Here is a 21,871-nt window from a genome sequence, read left to right on the forward strand (position 1 = left end):
GTCAATTTTTAGCCGTGCTTTTCTTGTATAACAGAACCAATAGATTTAAGTAACTTAATTGTAGCATCCTAATCTGTTGAATGTGTTTCTTTTATTTTTGAAAGGCCCCGCGACCACCAAAGCAGCCTAATATTCAAGACTTTCAGTTTTTCCCACCAAGATTGTTCGAACTTCTGGAAAAAGAAATTCTCTATTACCGGAAAACAATAGGCTATAAGGTAACTTTCTTTTTTTCCCTCTGGTTTAATCAGTCAATCTGTCATATTCATTGAGTGCTTACTGTGTGCAGGGCACTGTACTAAGTGCTTGGGAGAGTACAATATTACAGAGTTGGTAAGCACATTCCCTGCCCATAATGAGTTCTTTCAAGTGTCCACTTAAGAAAATATACTCTTTTGGTAAACTGGGTGGTGGTGTGTGCTCTTTTTGAATGTCTTTGGAGTAAATCAGAGAAGTTTTATTAAGTAAAAGAACTTTAGAATGGTAACGAAGTCTTAGGCTTCTGAATTAAGAACAATGCTCACAAAATATTATTTGAAGATTATCCTGGAAGGTAGTGTAGAAAATAAATCACATGGCATTCCAAAAAAAAAATTGCAGTGAAAGCTGTATTGTAATTGACCAAAAAAGGTCCCAGGAAATAAGTCATGAATTTTGCCACTGATCTACACAAAGGACAGTACTGAATACAAAAGTTATTTGATAATTTTGATATAATATCTCTGAAATTATATTTTTATGAATACTGTAGATTAATAAAGGGAAAAGCTTACATAAAAAGGTGATTTAGGGGGAAATTTATTGAGGGTAGAGTAAATATTATGATTATTCTGGTAATGTAGGTAAAGAACCTTTAAAGGACTTAATTAAACAGAATCATTAAAGAGCTGAATTTTAAGGAAGATGAGATTTTGCATAAAATAATCAAGACATGAAGAATATTAGAAAGTATTATAATAAAATATTCATAAAGTAGGAATTTCATAGCAAAAAGGAGACAGAATGAAAATGGTAATAATTGGCATTAGCAGAAGTTAAAACAGGGGGAGTGAAAATTATTTATGTCTGCAACCTTTGTTTTCTTTAGGACGTAAGCAGCTAGAGAAGGCCAATTCTTTTTAAATTAGAATCCTTACCCTGTCTGTGAACCCGTGGTTATTGAAAAATACATTTCAGTTGTTGGAGCTAGGTTAAAGACCTCAGAAGGTTCCTTAAAATGCTAAAAGCGGAGAAAGATCAGTTGAGGTGAGTGCAGTAACAGCTAATTAAAAAAAAAAAGACAAGCGTTTTAGTAAGGTTTTGAAAAAGAACAAAAAGTCTATGTGATAGTCTCTCTCCGGAACTCAAGAGAGACTAACAGTGAGACAAGATCCAGCGTGGTCTACTGGGTAGAACACGGGCTTGGGAGTCAGAAGGATCTGAGTTCCAGTCTCGGCTCCACCACTTATGTGCTGTGTGACCTTGGGCAAGTGGTTCCACTTCTCTGGCCCTCAGTTATGTCATCTGTCAAATGGGGATTAAGACTGGAACCTCATGCGGGACATGGACTGTGTCCAACCTGATGATGTGATATCTAGCCCAAAGCTTAGTACAGTGTCTGACGGATAGTATACTAGTATACTTCATGCTTTTTTATACAGGCCTAACTTTGCTTGGGTTCATGGTTAGAGAAGCAGCATGGCTCAGTGGAAAGAGCGCGGACTTTGGAGTCAGAGGTCATGGGTTCATATCCCGGCTCCGCCACTTGTCAGCTGTGTGACTTTGGGCAAGTCACTTCACTTCTCTGGGCCTCAGTTACCTCATCTGGAAAATGGGGATGAAGACTGTGAGCCCCACGTGGGACAACTTGATTACTGTGTATCCCCCCCGCCAGCGCTTAGAACAGTGCTTTGCACTGTTAATAAATGCCATTATTATTATTATTATTATTATGGTTCTATTGACTGTTCTCCTGGGCTTCTGGTAGAGCTGCTTACCTGCCCATTGAGAGTTCTGGAAACTTCTCATCTCCCCCCTTCTTCCAGCTGGGTTTAAACATCTCTAAAGGTCTAAATAGGAGTGGTCTACTTCCTTGCTTTAAGGACCGGCTGTGTTTCACCCTGGGAACAATCCGTCCATCAATCAGTAGTCAATACAAAGGACTCTACTAAGCTCTTAGGTTGTCTTGTCCTCTGCTGTTGAGTCATCTCCGATTTTTAGCAACTCCATGGACACATCTCTCCCAGAACGCCCCACTCGCCATTTGCAATTGTTCTGGTTGTGTATCCATAGAGTTTTCTTGGTAAAAATACAGAAGTGGTTTGCCATCGCCTTCTTCCGCGCAGTAAACTTGATTCCCTGTCCTCGACTCTCTCCCGCGCCGCTGCTGCCCAGCACAGATGAGTTTTACTCACAGGCTAGCCACTGGCCAAGCTAGGAATGGGTATGCCTCTGCTTGACTCTCCCTCCTGTAGCTGAGACTGGTGGAATACTGGAAACTCTCTAAATGCGATCCTGAGAGGGAGGTCAAGCACTTAGGTTACTAAAATAGAATTGGAAACATAATGCCTGCCCTTAAGTAGCTTACTGCCCAGAGGGAAGCTGTGGCCACATCTGCCTTCCACTTTAAGAGTGTTTGTTCTTAGATTTAATAGACTGAGGTGAGTTAAAATCGAGTTAGGACAAACTTCGTCTAAATGTATTTAAACCAGAGGATCAGATAAAGTCCATTGAAAAGTGATAAAGGAAGTGGCAGAAGAGAATGGCAAGCTTTTTTGGAAGACAACCAAGAAAAATGTGAAAGCGATTTTAAAAAAAGTGAAGGCAGTGAGATGGAAGAAGAATACAGACAAATTGCAGGTTAAATATGCTGGATAGAATGAATAAAGTAGTTCCTCATAAAATCCTGCACTCGGAAGATACTTAGGTTACATCGTCCAGTGCCTTCTCTCCAGGCCAGTAAATAATTAAACCATTCAAAAGTGACGGACGTCACTATGGGGATGAATACTCCACAGCCTCATTTGGTATACCACTTCAAGGTTTTGTGACATTTGCAAATATCGAGAAATACTCTCATGTCCAACTGAATATTTTCTTGTTTTAAATGAAGTCCATTTTCATCTGAAGGATTTTTCCCCAACTTGCAGACCAGTTGGTCAGCTTTCTTCCCATTAAATCTTTTTACAAATTTTGAAGATGGTTATTGAACCTTCCTTTTTTTCTCCTTGAGCCAAACAACCCCAAATCCTTTAATCAGCCAGGATTGAGAAGCAGCCTGGCCTAGTGGATAGACCACAGGCCTGGGAGTTAAGGACCTGGCTTCTAATCCAGGTTCTGCCGCTCATCTGCTGTGTGGCCGTGGGCAAGTCAATTCACTTCTCTGTGCCTCGGTTACCTCAACTGTAAAATGGGAATGAAGACTGTGAGCCCCATGTGGGACAGGGACTATGTCCAACCTGATTAACTTGTATCTACCCCTGCGCTCAGAACAGTGCTTGGAACATAATAAGCTCTTAGCATGCCTTGTCTTGTCTTATGCTGTTAAGTCATCTCCGACCCATAGCGACACCATGGGCACATCTCTCCCAGAACGCCTCACCTCCATCTGTGGCCTAGTGGATAGAGCATTGGCCTGGGAGTCAGAAGGTCATGGGTTCTAATCCCGGCTCCTCCACTTGTCTGCTGTGTGACTTTAGGCAAGTCACTTAACTTCTCTGGGCCTCAGTTACCTCATCTGTAAAATGGGGATCGAGACTGTGAGGCCCCACATGGGACCAGGGACAAGTGTCCAACCCGATTTGCTTGAATCCACCCCAGCGCTTAGTACAGCGCCTGGCACATAGTAAATGCTTAACAAATATTGCCCATTTAATTGTTTTGATGCCTGTCTCCCCGCTTCTAGACTGTAAACCCGGTGCGGGCAGGGATTGTCTCTCTTTATTGCTGAATTGTCCTTTCGAAGCTCTTAGTACAGTGCACTGCACACAGTAAGCGCTCAGTAAATGCAACTGAATGAATGAATGGTGGTGTATCCATAGAGTTTTCTTGGTAACAATATGGAAGTGGTTTATCATTGCCTCCTCCTGCACAGTAAACCTGAGTTTCCTTCCTCAACTTTCTCTTACGCCGCTGCTGCCTAGCACAGATGAGTTTTGACTTGTAGCAGATTACCTTCCACTGGCTAGCCACTGCCCAAGCTGGAAATGGAATGGGTAGGCCTCTGCTTGACTCTCCCTCCTGTTGTCGAGACTGGTAGAGTACTGGAAACCCTCCGGGTGCTACCCTGAGGTGGGGGCTTAACACGTACCATGATTACTATTAATTAGTAGGTTGGACACGGTCCCTGTCCTACATGGGGCTCACACTCTTATTTCCATTTTACAGTTGAGGTAACTGAGCTACAGAGAAGTGAAGTGACTTGCCCAAGGTCATGGAGCAGGTCAATGGTGGAGCAAGGATTAGAACCCAGGTCCTTCTAACTCTCTGGCCCATACTCTATCCACTAAGCCATGCTGCTTCTCACTCATGGCTTGTTACACTGGGGGATGAGGTGGGAAGGAGAAGGTAAAGAGTGGATTCACGACAGCCCTGTTAAGTACCGGATTCCTGTAGAGCAGGAGGCTGCAAAGACCATTTTTCCCTAAGGGGATAGAGGAAAGATATTTTCCTCACCTGGTCCACTACCAAATCCCACTGTTTTTTCCTGCACAATATTTCCCAGGTCCACCCCTTCCTCTGCAGCCAAACTGCCACCCACCAGGTACAAACTCAAGGTGGGCTGGGGTCTCCTCGGTGCCAGTTTGCGGGGAGGTAGTGTGGGCGGCTGCCCGTTGTGTGGTGGAGGTGCCGGAGAGTGCCCTGAGGCTTTCCTCCCTGCTTTTTGCTTTCCCACCATGTGGTGCAAAGCAGGATAGGAGGGAGAATGTGGTATTCCTGATTTGAAGGGAATAGTGAAGTGGTTGAAGCTGAGTCCTGTAGCAAGAGGTCTCGGGTTTATTTCAGGCTGAGGAAAACCATAGGATGTGCTGACATCTTTAATAAAGTAAGTTTTAAAAATGAGTGGGTAAATGGAGAAGGTTGTACAATCCTTCTTAGTTCTGATAGTGCATCAGAGAGGGCAGTGGATTTTGCAGAGTTAGAACTTAGGTTGCGTGAGGTGACTTGTGGTTACTGCTTTCATTTTCTCTGCCATCACGTTTAATTCAGCCCTCCATATTTCTGTGAAATGTTTGCTAAGTTTCCACAAAGGAATAAAAACAAAACAAAAAACAGGTCTTCAGTGTAGAACTTTCTGTCCAACTTTCCTCAGTCTTCCAACCAGGAATCCAAGTCCCATTTGAAAAGTCTTCTTTCAAAAGGTACTTTTTAGATAGTGCAGGATTAGTGTATTATTAACTGAGTGGCAGGGTGACCTAGTGGTTGGAGCCCAGGCCTCTAGTAGTCAGGATCAGATCCATCTCAGCTAATCAGTTTTGTGAGGATTCCCAGGTGGTTTGTGATGACAATCAGATCAGGTAACATATGATGGCAATGGGCGATGCCAGCGGAGAGTGTAAAAGTGAGAAGGAAAGGAAGGGAGAGCAGGAGAGGGAGGAAGCGTACGTGCCTCTGGAATCTCTAGGGCCTGATTCCTGCCCCAAAACACATTATGCCACCGGCTGGACTAGCTTACCAAATTCCCAAGGACACGGTTGGCTTCCCTAACATTCCGCTCAGCAGTCCTGGAAGCATTTTCCACCTCTCCAGACCATGCAGCCGGCTGAGGGAGTAGTAGCCAGCCTCTTAGAGAGGTAGTGGGCCAGTACAGCTCATGACCCCTTTCAAGCCAGTAACGTGCCCCCATGTTCGCCATCTCCATTCATTCATATTTGTCGAGCACTTACTATGTGCAAGGCACTGTACTAAGCGCTTGGGAGAGTACAATATAAGAATAAATGGGCGCACTCCCTGCCCACAGCGAGCTTACAGTCTACAGGACTCTAGTGGCTGTCGCTACTCTGACGTGAGAGAAAAAGCAAACTATCACAAGGTGAGAATCAATCAATCATATTTATTGAGCACTTACTGTGTGCAGAGCACTGTACTAAGCGCTTGGGAAGTACAAGTTGGCAACATATAGAGACAGTCCCTACCCAACAGTGGGCTCACAGCCTAGAAGGGGGAGAACAGTCTAGAAGGGGGAGAAGCAGCTGGCCTAGTGAAAGAGCACAGGACTGGGCGTCAGAGCACCTGGGGGCTTGTCCTGCCTCCACCACACTGTCAGCTGAGTGTGACCTTAGGCAAGTTACTTATCTTCTCTGGGCCTCAGTTCCCTCATCTGTAGAAATGGGGATTGAGACTGTGAGCCCCACGTGGCACGTGGACGGTATCCTATCTGATTAGCTTGGGCCTCGCCCCTTGCTTAACTTAGTACAGTGCAAAGTACATAGTAAGTGCTTAGCAAATACCATCAAGAAAAATAGTAGGAAAGAAATTTAGGAGTTCAGAAAGGATTCCCTGGGGACACTTCTGGAGACGCTATCAGCGGTCAGGGAGAACCCAGGTTTCCGGGCCCTCAGATTGGATGGGAACAGCCAATTGGTGTTTTCCTTTTTTAGTGGTATTTGCTGGAGAGCTTATTGTGTGCCAGGCACTGGGTCACTGAAAAGAAAAAGCCCAGCAAACTCAGAGTGCTTGGGTGGCATGTGGGCAGGGAATAGATCTGTCTGAGTGTCACTGAATTTCTTAACTGACTGTGAATCCTTTCAAGTGGTTACAGGCATTTTCTTCGAAAGGGGACTTGAATATCTATCGGTGCTTTTGACTTGATATTGAAAAGTATTTGAAGAAGCCTATAATGTGGGGCTCTCATCTCCTGGGAAGAAATATGAAGTGCCTGTTGAAGTTGTGTGGTTCAATCCAGTTGTATCCTCGGGGAATTCAGAACTCGGTAACTAGAAGGACCAGGGTTCTAATCCCAGCTCTGCCGCTTGTCTACTTTGAGGCCTTGAGCAAGTCACTCACTTCTCTGTGCCTCAGTTCCCTCACCTGTAAAATGGTGATTAGGAACTGTGTCCAACCCGTTATGCTCGTAACTAGCCCAGTGCTTAGTACAGTGTCTGGCACATAGGAAGTGTTTAACAAATACTACAATTATAATTGCTACAGGCTAATAAAGTTGGACACCATCCATGTCCCACATGGGGCTCCCAGTCTTAATCCCCATTTTCAGATGAGGGAAGTGAGGCAACAGAGAAGCCAAGTGACTCGCCCAAGGTCACCCAGCAGACAAGTAGCAGAGCAAGGATTAGAATCCAGGTCCTTCTCACTCCCAGGCCCCTGCTCTTATTCACTAGGCGAGTCTGCTTCACGCGTTCTTGTCTTTCTCCCGGAGCTGTCTGATCAGTCTGCCAATCTTCCAGTTTGGCCGATCAGTCGTAGAGCAGGGTTGTATTCACAAATGGGCAAGAATTGCAGGGAGGGCAATAGTGTGCTCTATGCGGTTATGCTCAAGGGTGGCTTTGGGCTAGGGATCAGGGGTTGGGTTTGTAGTGGTGGCAGTCAGAACCGTTGGGGTTGGGGTGTCACATCGTGGGGTGGGATGAGACCACCATGATTTGCTGGCCCCTGACCTTCATCCTCATGGGTCTCTGGAGAAATCTTGTCCTGTATCCAGTAGCTAAATTGCATTCCATCTTTCTGGACTCTTCTTGTATTAAAAGTTCCCCTGGAAATTTTTAGTCATTGGGAGGGGTACCTGGAAAATTGTACCGTTTTGATAATTGCATTTTCCTCATAAAACATAGATGTTCATGTTTTTTTCTAGTGACAGTCCTTAAAGAAAATATTATTAACGTATAACATAACTTCTGCAATCTGACACTGAATGACTCATGAATATTTAACAGCAGAATCTCTAAAATTGAGGACTTTTCTTAATTGACAGAAAATGTAAAGCTGTGGTATACGATTTAAATCAAATGTCAGCAACTTGGATTGCTATTGAATTTAAGGATCTATTAAACCATAAAAACATGTATATAAGTTGAATATTGAACTTTAACATTCAAAGCAAGTCTATTTATTGATTGCATTTTATTCTTAATTCACGCATTTGTATTTTGCCGCAGAGCATTTGGTATAGATAATCACATTTTTCGATTTAAACTCACTCCTTCCTGAAATGGAAGGTATATTGCCTGGAGTCTGGATAACATTTTTTTTATTATAAATGCCTTTTGGTTTGTTTGATTGTGAAATCAAACTTGGCACTTGCTGTGACATCTAAATGCAAAGTTTAGGATGCGTAGCAGTTTTGGAAATGTATGTGGGTCTCTGAAAAATGGGAGCCTATTCTCTGCCAGAATCTTGCTCCTTTTAAAATTGAAGATTAGTATTTATTCGAGTTAGCATATTGAATGCATTCCATGTTTGATGAAACAGTTGAGGTTGATTAACTAAGCCCAGACTAAGCCCCCCTTTTCCTCAGCTCCCCTCCCTATCGCTTCGACTCACTCCCTTTGCTCTACTCCCCGCCCCACAGTACTTGTATATAAAATGTACATATCTATAATTCTATTTCTGTTAATGCCTGTTTACTTGTTTTGATCTGTATAATACTAAACTTCTATTTATTTATATTGATGCTATTGAAGCCTGTTTACTTGTTTTGATGCCTGTCTCTCCCTTTCTAGACTGTAAGCTCGTTGTGGGCAGGGATTGTCTCTCTTTATTGTTGAATTGTACTTTCCAAGCACTTTGTACAGTGCTCTAAACACAGCAAGCGCTCAATAAATACAATTGAATGAAATGAATAATGTACTATGCAGAAAGCGTACTTGTGGAAAAGTTTCATAAACTTGTTGGAAAATGTCATTGTCAGTATAAAAACGGTCAAAAATTGGTCCTTTGAGGCAATGCTGAAACAGAAGAAGGTTAGAATGAGGTCAGAGTTCAGAACTTACCATAAATAGATTTTAACCACATAAATGATACCCCATAATTACAACGGTCATTATTTTCATGTATTTTTTAAATTGTCTTATGTCCTCTAAAGAGAGTAAACCCTCCGTATTCTGTTTCACGGATGTATCACTTTTTCAGGCTAGAAACTGCCCTTAAGCAATGGTTATCTTGTGGAAATGTACAGTGTTGCCTTTGGTGTGTGAAGAAAATGTCTATAATGATGAAGTTTACAGATGGATATGTGTGTTGTGTGTATGTAGTGCTGAATTCGCAGAGCTAGCTCACTGTGGGCAGGGAACGTATCTGCTAATTATGCTGTACTGTCCTCTCCCAAGCACTTAGTACAGTAATTGCTCAGTAAATGCGGTTGATTGACAGAGATCAAAATCCTCTCCAGACTACTGCCCCTCAAGAATAGCTCCTTTCTTATTTGCAGTGCATTTAGATGTTTGAGCCCATTAAGGGACAAGAGTCCGTGTCTAATTCCCACTCGGGCACTCTTTCCCAGTGCTTCGTATTGTGCTCTGCACACAGTAAAGGCTTAATAATTACGACTACTACCAGGCTGGTCTGTCAGCGGTATCTGAGTTTTCAGCTGAGGTGCAGTTCTGTAGGCGGCTTTGCTTTCCTGAAGCACTTTCTCTACCCCTTGTTTTTAGTTGCCCCAACTCAAACAAAGTTTCGTTATAATAATAATAATTTGGGTACCTGCTAAGTGCTTACTTTGTGCCAGGCACTGTCCTAAGCACTGGGATAGATACAAGTTCATTAGGTTCATTAGTTCCTGTCCCAATCTTAATCTCTATTTTACAGATGAGATAACTGAGGCCCAGAGAAGTGAAGTGACTTGCCCAAGGTCACACAGCCGACTCGTGGTAGAGCCGGGATTAGAATCCTAGGCCTTCTTACTCCTAAGCCCAAGGCTCTATCCATTAAGCCACGCTGCTTCTCCCATTGTGCTGGCATCTGTTCTCCCATGCCCCCACCCAGGGAGGATGGGTTAATAGTGACATAGCTTCAAAGCAGTAGATAGATTTGGTTGTTTGTTTGTGATTCTTTCTTGGGGAAATGCCTTTATAAATCAATCAATCATATTTATTGAGTGCTTACTGTGTGCAGAGCACTCTACTGCATGTTTGGGAGAGTACAGTAGAACAGAGTCGGTACATAATGAGCGTATCATCTAGAGAACGTCCGCGATTATAGGGTAGATAAATTTGGTGATTTTTCTTCCTCCCTTTTCCCTGCCCCTTTCCTTTTCTTTTCTTTTTTTTTTTTTTTTTGGCCCTTTTTTCTCACCACTCTCCTCCTTTCCCTTCAGGTGGTCTCCTGGCTTGTTTCTTTCTCTCTCCTACTAAATTTTGCCTTCCATTATTCCTCCCATTCCTTCAGTCCCTCTTCTTATTATCATCATATTATTGCCTTTCTCCTTCTCTGTCAGTATTTTTCTATGCCTTCTTCAATTAATCGGTATTTATTGAGGACTTACCATATGCAGAGCATTGTACTAAGCGCTTAGGAGAGTACAGTACAACAGAGTCAGTAGATTCCCTGCCCACAAGAAGCATTCCTCTGTCTCGGAATTTCTCTGACCCTCCCTGGATGCCTCACATCTTCTGTTTCTTTCAGGGTCTTTCAGCTTCTCCTCTAAAACCTTACATGGACCTGACCCAGATCTTAGGTAACCAAGCACACAGTCTCAATTATGCCCAAACCCGAAGCCCTCCTGGATTCGGATTGGGTTCAGTTGTTCTTGCTAGGTCCCCAGTACCCCCTTTTTTTAAAGCTGTTTGGCTTGAAGCACTTAGTACAGTGCCCTGCACACAGAAAGTGCGTCAATAATTAAATAATAATAAATAATTATGGAATGGTACTGGGGTAGATACAGGTAAATCGGGTTAGACAGTCTGTGTCTCACATGGAGCTCACAATCTAATTAGAAGGGAGTAAGAGTTAATCCCCATTTTATAGATGAGGGAACTGAGGCACAGAGAAGTGAAGTGACTTGCCCACGGTCACCCAGCAGACAGATTGCAGAAGGGGCATTAGAACCCAGGTCCTCTAACTCCCAGGCCTGGGCTCTTGCCCCCAGATCCCACTGCTTCTCAGATTACCACTGATGGATGATTTCCAGGCCCGGGCTCTTTCCACTAGGCCACACCACATCTCGGTGTACCATTGATGGATCGATTGACGGCTGCAGCCTGGTGGTTTCAGCCTCATTTCCAGGAGCACTGCTGTGTGTGTATGTGACAGGGGTTCCCCACTTTACTGGGACCACAACCCCTAGTAACCTATAGATGCCACCGTATCTGCGCCTTGGGAGTGAGGCATAGGCCCCGCTCTAGTTTTGCTCGTACTACCTTCCCATCTGGGCCGGGCTTGGATTCCAAGATTTTGACCTCTCTGCTTAGGATGGGATCGTGGATGGGCAGTGGAGAGGAAGCAAGGGAATTTCCAGCTTATAAACTGCTTTATGACCCACCTTCCTCACCCTCAGTGCTTTGCACATAGTAAGCGCTTAATAAATGCTATCATTATTATTATTATTATCCACTGTGCCCTCATCTCTCCGTCTGCTTCTCTTGTGTGCACTGTTTTTCTCCTTTAGCTGCTCTCTCCTCCCACACACAGTTTCTGTAAAGTCCTTCTTTTCTTACCCCATTTTCCCCTCAGATGCTTTCCCCTCTAGTTTGGCTTGGATGGGAAGAAAGAAACTCAGTTTCTTATTGAAAGCGTGAGGCCATGCAACTAATCAGAAAGACTGACCTGTGAGGCCAGGCCAAGGCAGCACGAGTCCCTCTCAGGTGCAGGTATTAGCTCTGCTGGAATATCTTATTGTCAGTGCTGAAAATCAGGCCAAACAGGCTGGAACTTGGCTCTCGTAAAAGGAAAAAGACTGAAATTGCCATTCGAGTTGTGGAAGTTGATTTGGCGGCGGCAGCAGCTTCCTATTTAGCTGGCAGGGAAAGATGTCTTGGGCTATGGAGGGGCATTGGTACCAGGGAGAGATATCAGGGCCTGATGTTCTGTCTGTACAATCAAATTCTTCTTCTCGGTCCCCTGGTCAGTTAGTCAGTTGCATTTGTAGTGCTTATGGTGTGCAGAGCACTGTACTAAGAGCTTGGGAGAGTACAATAGAACAATGAGCAGGCACATTCCCTGCCCACAATGAGCTTACAGACTAGAGGGGGGACAGACATTAGTAGAAATAAACTACAGATATCTACATAAGTGCCAAGGGGCTGGGAGGGGGGATGAATAGAGGGAGCAAGTCTGGGAGACCCAAAAGGGAGTGGGAGAAGACCAAAAGCAGGGCTTAGCCTGGGAAGGCCTCTTGGAGGAGATGTACCTTCAATAAGGCTTTGAGTGGGGGAGAGTCATTGTCTGTTGAACATGAGGAGGGAGGGTATTCCAGGCCAGAGGCAGAACGTGGGCAAGAAGTCAGTGGCAAGATAGATGAGATTGAGGTTCATTGAGAAGGTTGACATTAGAGGAGCAAAGCGTGCGGCCAAGGTTTTAGTAGGAGAGTAGCAAAGTGAGATAGGAGGGGGCAAGGGGATTGAGTATTTAAAACCAAGGATGAGGAGTTTTTGTTGGATATGGACGGGCAACCACTGGAGTTTCCCCACACTGGAGGAGTGGGGAAACACGTCCTGAACATTTTTGTAGAAAAACAGTCCAAGCAGCAGAGTGAAGTATGGGCTGGAGTGGGGCAAGACAGGAGTCAGGGAGGTCAGCAAGGAGACTCATGCAGTAATGGAGGCAGGATAGAGGAGGTGGTTGAAGGCGATGCCTTTAGGAGTGCAGTCCCAGGCTGTGTGGCACTTCCCCATTCGGGCCCAGCCATGCCAGCCTTCCCATCCATCCAGGGCATCGTTGATGCTTTGTGACCCCTGCCCTGTTCTGAGCCTGCGGTCCAGAGCGAGAGGGGTGATTTGGGTCCCTCTACCACCCTTCGCTCTGCTGTCACCGTCACCACCATCCCCACCCTGGGGCATTCCAGGGAATAGGAAGGAGTTCTTCCTCGTGGGCAGGGAGCGTGTCTACCAACTCTGTGGTATTGTACTCTCCCAAGTGCAGATTACTGTGCTCTCCACTGGAAGTGCTCAATAAACATTCATTCATATTCACTGAGCACTTACTGTGTGCACAGCATTGTATTAAGCCCTCGGGAGAGGACAACAGACACATACTTTCCTGCCCACATGAGCTCACAGTCTGGAGGGGGAGACAGACATTACTATAAATAAAAATTTAAGTAAATAAGAAATTACAGAGATATGCAGATGGGCTGTGGGGCTGGGAGGGAGGATGAATGAAGGAGCAAGTAAGAACGGCACAGAAGGGAGTGAGAGAAGAGAAGAGGAGGGCTTAGTCAGGGACTGATCGATGGTGAGTCTGAGAGGCAGAGATTAGCCCAGGCCCGTAGGCCTTGTGGGCCCGAGGGTCCAGCGGGCGGCAGGGAGGAAGACCATTTCCCTTTCCAGGAGGTTTTTGTCCTCTGCTCTAACAGGCAGAGTCTTGCCGTGCGGGGAGGGGAAGGCCACTGGCACCCAGGAATGGCTCTGTCAGTGACGTCATCACGCTGCCCTGCACGCTATCTGTGACGTCATCGGACGTCCGCTCAGAATCGTTTTCTGCTACCAGCTCTGCTCACTCTCATATCATTTACTCCATCGGTTCAGTGAGTAGAGGGGACAAAAGCCGGTTGATAGCTTAACCAGTCGATTGCCTCGTTACAAAACAATTGTTTTTTTCCTATACCCAACTCAACTTTCTCCCACTCTAAGGCCATCTTTCCACTGAAGCCCACAGAGAACAGCTGGTTAACATCCTCCTCACAAAAGCCTGTTCTGTCCTGGACAATAGTTATTAAATCATCCAGCCAATCAGTAGTACTTATTGAGTACTTTTTGCAGAGCACCGTACTGAGCATTTGGGAGAATGCAACAAATGTGTCTGTTCAGTGGTTTTATTGTACTCTCCCAAGTGCTTAGTACAGTGCTCTGCACACAGTAAGTGCTCAATAAATACGATTGATGATGATGATGCTCTTCATATAGAAAGTGCTCAATAAATTCATTCATTCAACTGTACTTATTGAGCACTTACTGTGTGCAGAGCACTGTACTAAGTGCTTGGAAAGTACAATACAGCAACAAAGTTAGACGATCCCTGCCCACAGCGGGCTTACAGTCTGATGGATAGACTGAACAGTTAGCAGACATATGCTCCCTACCCTCAAGGGGCTTCCCATCTAGTGGGGAAAAAAGACACTGAACCCAGTTAGAGTTAGGAGGAAGCAAGAGGATTTTTAAAGCAGTCGTTGTTCTTCCTCTGTCAGCTCCCTCACCACAAAACGCTCATATTCCTGAAAAGAATTATTAAGAAACTCTTTACCTTTCATTTCTCCGGGCTAAAAACTGCCCCATTTCCTTTAGTGTTTTATAACAGAATCTGTTTTCCAGCCCTTTTGTCATTTTTTTACTCATCTCTGCACCCTCCAAATTCTCTTCATCCTTTATAAAAAGTGCTGATCTAACCTGGATTCAGCTCTCTAATAATAAGAGTTTGATGTTTTAGTACTTCCGAGAACCACGTGGGCTTTTTTTAATAACGTCACCACATTGCCGATTTGTAGAGGACTTCATCAGCCTTAATGATGTTTTGTTTATGAAAATGTTTCATTTATGAAGATTGATAAGACTATATAATAATAATAACAATAATAATAATAATAATAATAATAATGATGATGATGGCATTTGTTAAGCGCTTACTATGTGCCAAGCATTGCTGTAATTGCTGGGGTGGATATAAGGTAATCAGGTTGTCCCACGTGGGACTCACAGTCTTTATCCCCATTTTACAGATGAGGTAACTGAGGCCCAGAGAAGTGAAGTGACTTGCCCAAAGTCACACGGCTGACAAGTGGTGGAGCCGGGATTAGAACCCATGATCTCTGACTCCCAAGCCCGTGTTCTTTCCACTGAGCCACACTGCTTCTTCTCTAATAATAATGTCATAACATCATTTGTTCATCATGCAGGTCCCTAGGAATCCTGATCTCCCAAATTCAGCTCAAGCACAAAAAGAAGAGCAGAAGAAGATTGATGAAGCGGAACCTCACACTACAGAAGAGACTGAAGAAAAGGAAAAACTGCTCACCCAAGTAAAGTTTTACAATGTGACAAATGGAAAAACTAGCAGAAAAATGAATAAAGGAAAGCAAATAGTATACAGGCCTACCTCCTGTAAAGTCAGGATTATGGTTGTTGAAAACGAAATTAAATTTCTGCTTGATTAATTAAGAGCCATTTGAGGATCTCTGGAAAAATATGAAATTCTTTATGTTCTCTGTGCTGTGATGTTAAACATCCCTAAAGTATTGTTTCATCTTTGTTAAAGTACTTCAAAGCATAACATCACAGGATGAATATTTTAGTTTTCTTTCATAAACCCTAAAAAGGAATTTCTTGGAAAAAACTACTAAAACAGTAGACTGTGAGCCCGCTGTTGGGTAGGGACCGTCTCTATATGTTGCCAACTTGTACTTCCCAAGCGCTTAGTGTACAGTGCTCTGTACACAGTAAGCGCTCAATAAATATGATTGAATGAATGAATGAATAAAACACAAAACATAGTCAGAACCCTAAACCTGTAGACTGTATTCATTCATTAATTCAATCATATTTATTAAGCACTTACTGTGTGCAGAGCACTGTACTAAGTGCTTGTGAAAGTACAGTTCAAAAATAAACAGTGACAGTCCCTGCCCAAAGTGAGCTTACAGTCCATGCTCGTTATGGGCAGGGACTATGTCTACTAATTCTGTTGTACTCTCCACATAGTAAGCGCTCAGTAAATACCATCGATTAAACCTAATTCTAGCATTTTGTAGTTACATAGTACCTGAACCTCTGGGCTGTCTTACAAAGCATGCCGCTGTTCAGAATGCACTTTTTCTAATGGTGTTTGTTAAGTGCTTACTATGTGTCAGCCACTGTTCTAAGCTCTCACAGCCTTAATTCCTATTTTATAGTAAGTGAGGCCCTGACAAGTGAAGTGACTTGCTCAAGGTCACACAGCAGACAAGTGGCAGAGCCGGGATGAGACCCCTGGTCCTTCTGACTCCAGGCCCTGGCTCAAGCCACTAGGCCACGCTGGTTCTGGTACTTCCAGACTAGCTGCATGGTCCCAATCCCCCACCCCACCTCTCACCTCTCCTCAGCTGCCTTTCGGCTTCCCTTCCTTTCATTCATTCCATTCGATCGTATTTATTGAGCGCTTACTGTGTGCAGAGCGCTGTACTAAGCGCTTGGGAGAGGACAGTAGAACAATAAAAAGGCAAAGTCCCCGCCCCCAATGAGCTCCCCTTATGGTCTCCCCATACGGAGCTGAGCTGTGTGGTACATAATTTGGCGCTTTATTTCTAGCCAGAGCCGCAGTTGCCCATTGCCTCAACCCTCCCTGCCGCTTCCCCTTGGCTGACTTTTTGCGGCTTCCCTCCTCTGGCCTGGACCACCCCGTCAGAGGTAGTAGCGGATCGGGGTAGGTGGGGGGTCAGCAGAACCTCCAAAGCCGCTGCTGTTCTCCCCCTCCTCCCCATTTATCCCCACCAGAATCCCCGGCATCTCTACCCCTGCAGCCTCCACCAGAAAAGGGGAAGAGGCGAGGTGGGAAAGGGAGGAAGCGTTGGCCGTTCTGGCTGCCATTAAGGTTAGAATGAATTGAAATAGAGGGGGCCCAAAATGAGCACATGGTACAGTCCAGCACAAAGGGAGATGGGGGACAGGCCGGGAGGAAGGGAAGAAAAGCAGCTGGAAGCAGGAGATGGGGAGGAGGGGACAGGGAGGGAAGTGACTGAGCTGCAATGAGTGGATGCTACATCGGGAGCCGGATCTACACAACGTAAGGTATTGTAGGTCAATGAAAGGTTTCACCATGTGTACCCTGGTTTTAAGTAAAATGGGGTGCTCAGAATCTAGGTATGCCTATGCCATAATAAAATTGCAAAAAGCTCCCTGGGTGATTGCAGAGACGTTTCACTAGTTTGCTCTTTTGGACACATTGCAGAAATTCGTCTGAAGGGGATTGACTAGGTGATTTTTTTTTATGGTTTTTGTTAAGCACTTACTATGTGTCAGATACTGTTCTAAGCACTGGGGTAGATACAAGGTAATCAGGTGGACACAGTCCATGCCCCACATGGGACTCACAGTCTTATTCTCCATTTTACAGATGGGGTAACAGTCCCAGAGAAGGGAAGTGACTTGCCCAAGGCCACAGCAGACAAGTGGCGGAGCTGGGATTAGAACCCCAGTCCTTCTGACTCTCAGGCCCGAGCTCTATCCAATAGGCCATTCTGCTTTCCACATAGACCTGAGATCTATGGAGAGTGGCAAAATTGGCCCTAGTTCTTCTATCACCTCTCCATTGCATTGAGAACAAGGCTTTGGCTTTTTCTTCAAATGGCAACTTGTTTACTCTGAGAATAATTAATCAGCATCTCTTTAGATTCAGAGTGGGAAACAGATTTCAGTTCACAGGGATTATCGGAGACTCCTCTTGATACATGTAATTAGTAATTTGTTTTGAATCTCAAAAAACAAACCTCAGCCATTAAGAGTGCAAATAAGGAAGGGGTTTTAATCTTCTCAAGGTCTAGAAATGGGACACTGTATCGAAGCAATGAACCACGGAGCCAGGAGATTGAGTAAATCCACCTTTCACTGTGATGTGTTTTCTGTTTTTTCCCCACAGGGATTCACAAACTGGAACAAGCGAGATTTTAACCAGTTTATTAAAGCCAATGAGAAATATGGGCGGGATGACATTGATAATATAGCTCGAGAAGTGGAGGGAAAATCACCCGAAGAGGTCATCGAGTATTCAGGTTTGCACAAAATACGGGATGTACATTTTTATTTTGGTTTGATTCATCCCTCCGGTCTTAGGACCTCATGGGTTTAGTGAAAGCAACTTGAAACTTGCTTGAGTGTGAGATGCTAGTGAAAGAAAGTGAAGATTAAAATGATTGACTTTGTATTAGCAAGTACTAATTCTGAAATGCTTTTTTTTTCTGAGCGCTTAAGTGGTTCTGTAGTGTGTTAGTTTCCTCTGGCTGATGATGAACAAAAAAAACGTACACAGGCATCATGGCCTCCCTTCCCCACACTGCCCTACTCAACCTGCTGGGATACTTAGTGGTCAGAAGAGTCTGGTTTCTGCCTGCTCTCGGTTCAATCAATTGTATTTATTGAACGTTTTCTGCATGCCGAGCATTGTAATAATAATGATGATGGTATTTGTTAAGCGCTTACTATGTGCCAAGCACCGTTCTAAGCACTGGGGGGGATTCAGGGTAATCAGGTTGTCCCATGTGGGGCTCACAGTCTTAATCCCCATTTGACAGATGAGGGAACTGAGGCATAGAGAAGTTAAGTGACTTGCTGAAAGTCACTCAGCTGACAAGTGGCAGAGCCGGGATTAGAACCCATGACCTCTGACTCCCAAGCCTGTGCTTATTCCATTGAGCCATGCTGTGCTTGAGAGAGTACAGGCAGTGAAGCAGCTCGGCGAAGTGGAGTGGCCTAGTAGAAAGAGCACGGGCCTGGGAGTAGAGAACTTGGCTTCTAATCCCACCTTTGCCACATGTCTGCTATGTGACCTTGGGCAAGTCACTTCACTTCTCTGCACCTCAGTTACCTCATTTGTAAAAAGGGGATTAAGACTGTGAGCCCCATGTGGGCCAGGGTCTATATCCAACCTGATTACCTTGTATCTACCTCAGTGCTAAGAACAGTGCTTGACACACAGTAAGCACTTAACAAATACCACAATTCTTATTAGTAGAGAAGTAGATCAGTAGAGAAGCAGCGTGGCTCAGTGGAAAGAGCCCAGGCTTTGGAGCCGGAGATCATGGGTTCAAATCCCGGATTCACCAAGTGCCAGCTGTGTGACTTTGGGCAAGTAACTTAATTTCTCTGTGCTTCAGTTACCTCATCTGTAAAATGGGGATGAAGACTGTGAGCCCCCCGTGGGACAACCTGATCACCTTGTAACCTCCCCAGTGCTTAGAACAGTGTTTTGTACATAGTAAGTGCTTAATAAATGCCATTATTATTATTATTACAGGGTAACAATTGGTGGACACATTCTGTGGCCACAACGAGTTTACAGTCTTAAGGGGGAGATAGACATAAATATAAATAAATTAAGGATACGTATATAAGTGTTGCGGGGCTGATGGTATGGTGGGTGAATAAAGGGACGCAGAAGGGAGTGGGAGAAGAGGCTTAGTCAGGGAAGGCCTCTTGAAGGAGATGTGCCTTCAATAAAGCTTTGAAGGTGGGGAGTGTAATTGTTGGATTTGAAGAGGGAGAGGCAGGACATGAGGGAGAGGTAAGGACGTGAGCGAGAGGTCAGCAGCCAGATAGACAAGATTGTGGCACAATGAGTAGGTTGGCATTACAGGAGCAAAGTGTGCGGCTGGTTTGTTCTAGGAGAGCAGTGAGGTGAGGTAGGAGGGAGCAAGGTGATTGAGTGCTTTTAAAGTCTATGGTAAGGAGTTTCTCTTTTATGTGGAGGTGGATGGGCAACCACTGGAGATTTTTAAAACGTGGGTATAACATGGACTGAACGTTTCTGTAGAAAAATGATTACGAGTTATGCTGAGAGTGATCCTTCTCCATATATTGGTGATAAGGAGAGGTGGGATTCAGTTCCTTTACATAAATGCCCTGGGAAAAGTCCCCAGTGAGAAACACTGTGACTTTTTATCCCGAGGCTGCTGCAGTTGTGACTCAGCTAGCTCTGGGTAAATAACCCACGATTAGGGAGGCCAAAGTGGTTTGCGTCAGTTTAAGATTGAACCTTGGAGATTGGTTCCTGGCTCAATCTCTGATTTTGGGGTCTTCTCTGGGCAGGCCTAAGGATTTGGTTCTTTCCCATTTGTGACCATCCTATACCTGTTCTCGAATGGACCCAAATCTCTAGATGAACCGTATAGACTCTTTAAGGATATTTAGAATTCTCCAGTTCAGTATTTTTGTGGGTAGTCCTGGAGTACCATCTTTGACAATCCACCATTTGTTGCCTATGTTTCTTGGCTTAATTTGCGCATTGCACAGTGGATTTTCTGAAACTATCCATTTTGACTACATCAAGAGTAGGTATGAAAGGTGGATGATGCACTGCTTTTCTACTGTAAGAAGCTCCTTAATTTCTGATGGTGCTAGTGACTAATAATATCTACAACTCCGACAGCCCTAAATTAAAGTAGAAAACTGAATCAAGAAGGTCATGAGATCTTTTGAGAGGTGGTGAGCATGTCACTATGGCAGCAACAATCACCAAACCAAAGATTCAGAAGAGGGATGTTGCTATATTTGGCTACAAGATCCAGGTGGATTGTATATCTCACGTCTGGCTTCTTCAGCAGATTCCTCATCTGTAACATTCCTTCATTCATTCAATCGTATTTATTGAGCGCTTACTGTGTACAGAGCACTGTACTAAGCACTTGGGAAGTACAAGTTGGCAACATATAGAGACGGTCCCTACCCAACAGCGGGCTCACAGCCTAGAAGGGGGAGACAGACAACAAAACAAAACATATTAGCAAAATAAAATAAATAGAATAGTAAATATGTACAAGAGTAAATATGTACAACACCTGACACGGGAATCACTGCCTGCTCTCTCTCCCACCTAGACTGTGAGCCCAGGATGGAGCAGGGACTGTGTCTGACCTGATTATCTTCAATCTATCCCAGCACTTAATAAGAGCAGGGAATGTGTCTGTTTATTGTTATATCATACTCTCCCAAGCACTTAGTACAGCAGTCTACACGCAGTAAGCACTCAGTGAATACGATCAACAGTTCCGTGATGTCCCGGCTCCGCCAATTGTCAGCTGTGTGACTTTGGGAAAGTCACTTAACTTCTCTGTGCCTCAGTTCCCTCATCTGTAAAATGGGCATTAAGACTGTGAGCCGCATTTGGGACAACCTGATTACCTTGTATCCCCCCCCCAGCACTTAGAAAAGTGCTTGGCACATAGTAAGCGCTTAATAAATGCCATTATTAATATTACTATGTCGATGATTATCACAGCAGTTTCCGTAGCATCACTCTGGGCATCTATACAGTGCCAACAATAAAGGCCCAGAACACAGCTAGAAGCAACGCTGATTACAACCTAATTCGCCCAGGAAGGAGGCGGGCAGAAAACCTGTCTGCAGAATGTCCGAACAGCTATCGTCCCTGGTGCAGCCACATGCAGGGTGGGCAGACAAGTGCTTTAAGGCTAAAATAGAGCCCAACCTCAAGTGATAAGGCAGGAATGTGCACTGCTGAGAGGAAACGGCATCGAACAAAGTGGCCCATTGTGAAGCAATCAAGAATGGTACGGCTCTTCTCGGATAAAGGGTTCGGACGGACAAGGAGGCAGAATCAAAATAGATTCTAGGCTCTGCAAGGGGTAGTTGCAGCTGGGGAAAAGGACACAAAAAAATTCCACGTGGTTCCAAACCCTAGGTAACTCCGGATAAAAGGTGAATTTCCTAAAATACGATGCTTTAGAATGAAAAAATAATGCATCTCTCTAGCTACCTTCCCCCCCAATTTGCGAACCATACTTGTCTCCAATGTCGGAAAGCCACTTGCTTTGGGACAGAGACACATTCTTCTGCTCTCTGTGATTTTGGCCTAAGATTATTATATTATTATTATATTATATTATATTATTATTCTTGTGTCTTGTAATAATAATAATCAGGGTATGAGAAGCAGCGTCACTCAGTGGAAAGAGCCCGGGCTTTGGAGTCAGAGGTCATGGGTTCAAATCCCAGCTCTGCCAATTGTCAGCTGTGTGACTTTGGGCAAGTCACTTCACTTCTCTGTGCCTGTTACCTCATCTGTAAAATTGGGATTAAGACTG

At 44.4% G+C, this 21,871-nt stretch overlaps 1 protein-coding gene across 1 annotated transcript in view; it reads left to right on the plus strand.

Annotated features, from left to right (window-relative positions):
* SMARCA1 (SWI/SNF related, matrix associated, actin dependent regulator of chromatin, subfamily a, member 1) overlaps positions 1–21,871 on the plus strand; it is a 109,465-nt gene that overhangs the window by 58,549 nt on the left and 29,045 nt on the right. Inside the window, exons 18-20 of the mRNA XM_038747895.1 lie at positions 105–218; positions 14,978–15,100; positions 17,692–17,824. Coding sequence (XP_038603823.1) covers positions 105–218; positions 14,978–15,100; positions 17,692–17,824 — 370 coding nt within the window. The remainder of the gene's footprint in view (positions 1–104; positions 219–14,977; positions 15,101–17,691; positions 17,825–21,871) is intronic.

The sequence above is a fragment of the Tachyglossus aculeatus genome, chromosome 6 (assembly GCF_015852505.1).
Source record: "Tachyglossus aculeatus isolate mTacAcu1 chromosome 6, mTacAcu1.pri, whole genome shotgun sequence".
Lineage (NCBI taxonomy): Eukaryota > Metazoa > Chordata > Mammalia > Monotremata > Tachyglossidae > Tachyglossus > Tachyglossus aculeatus.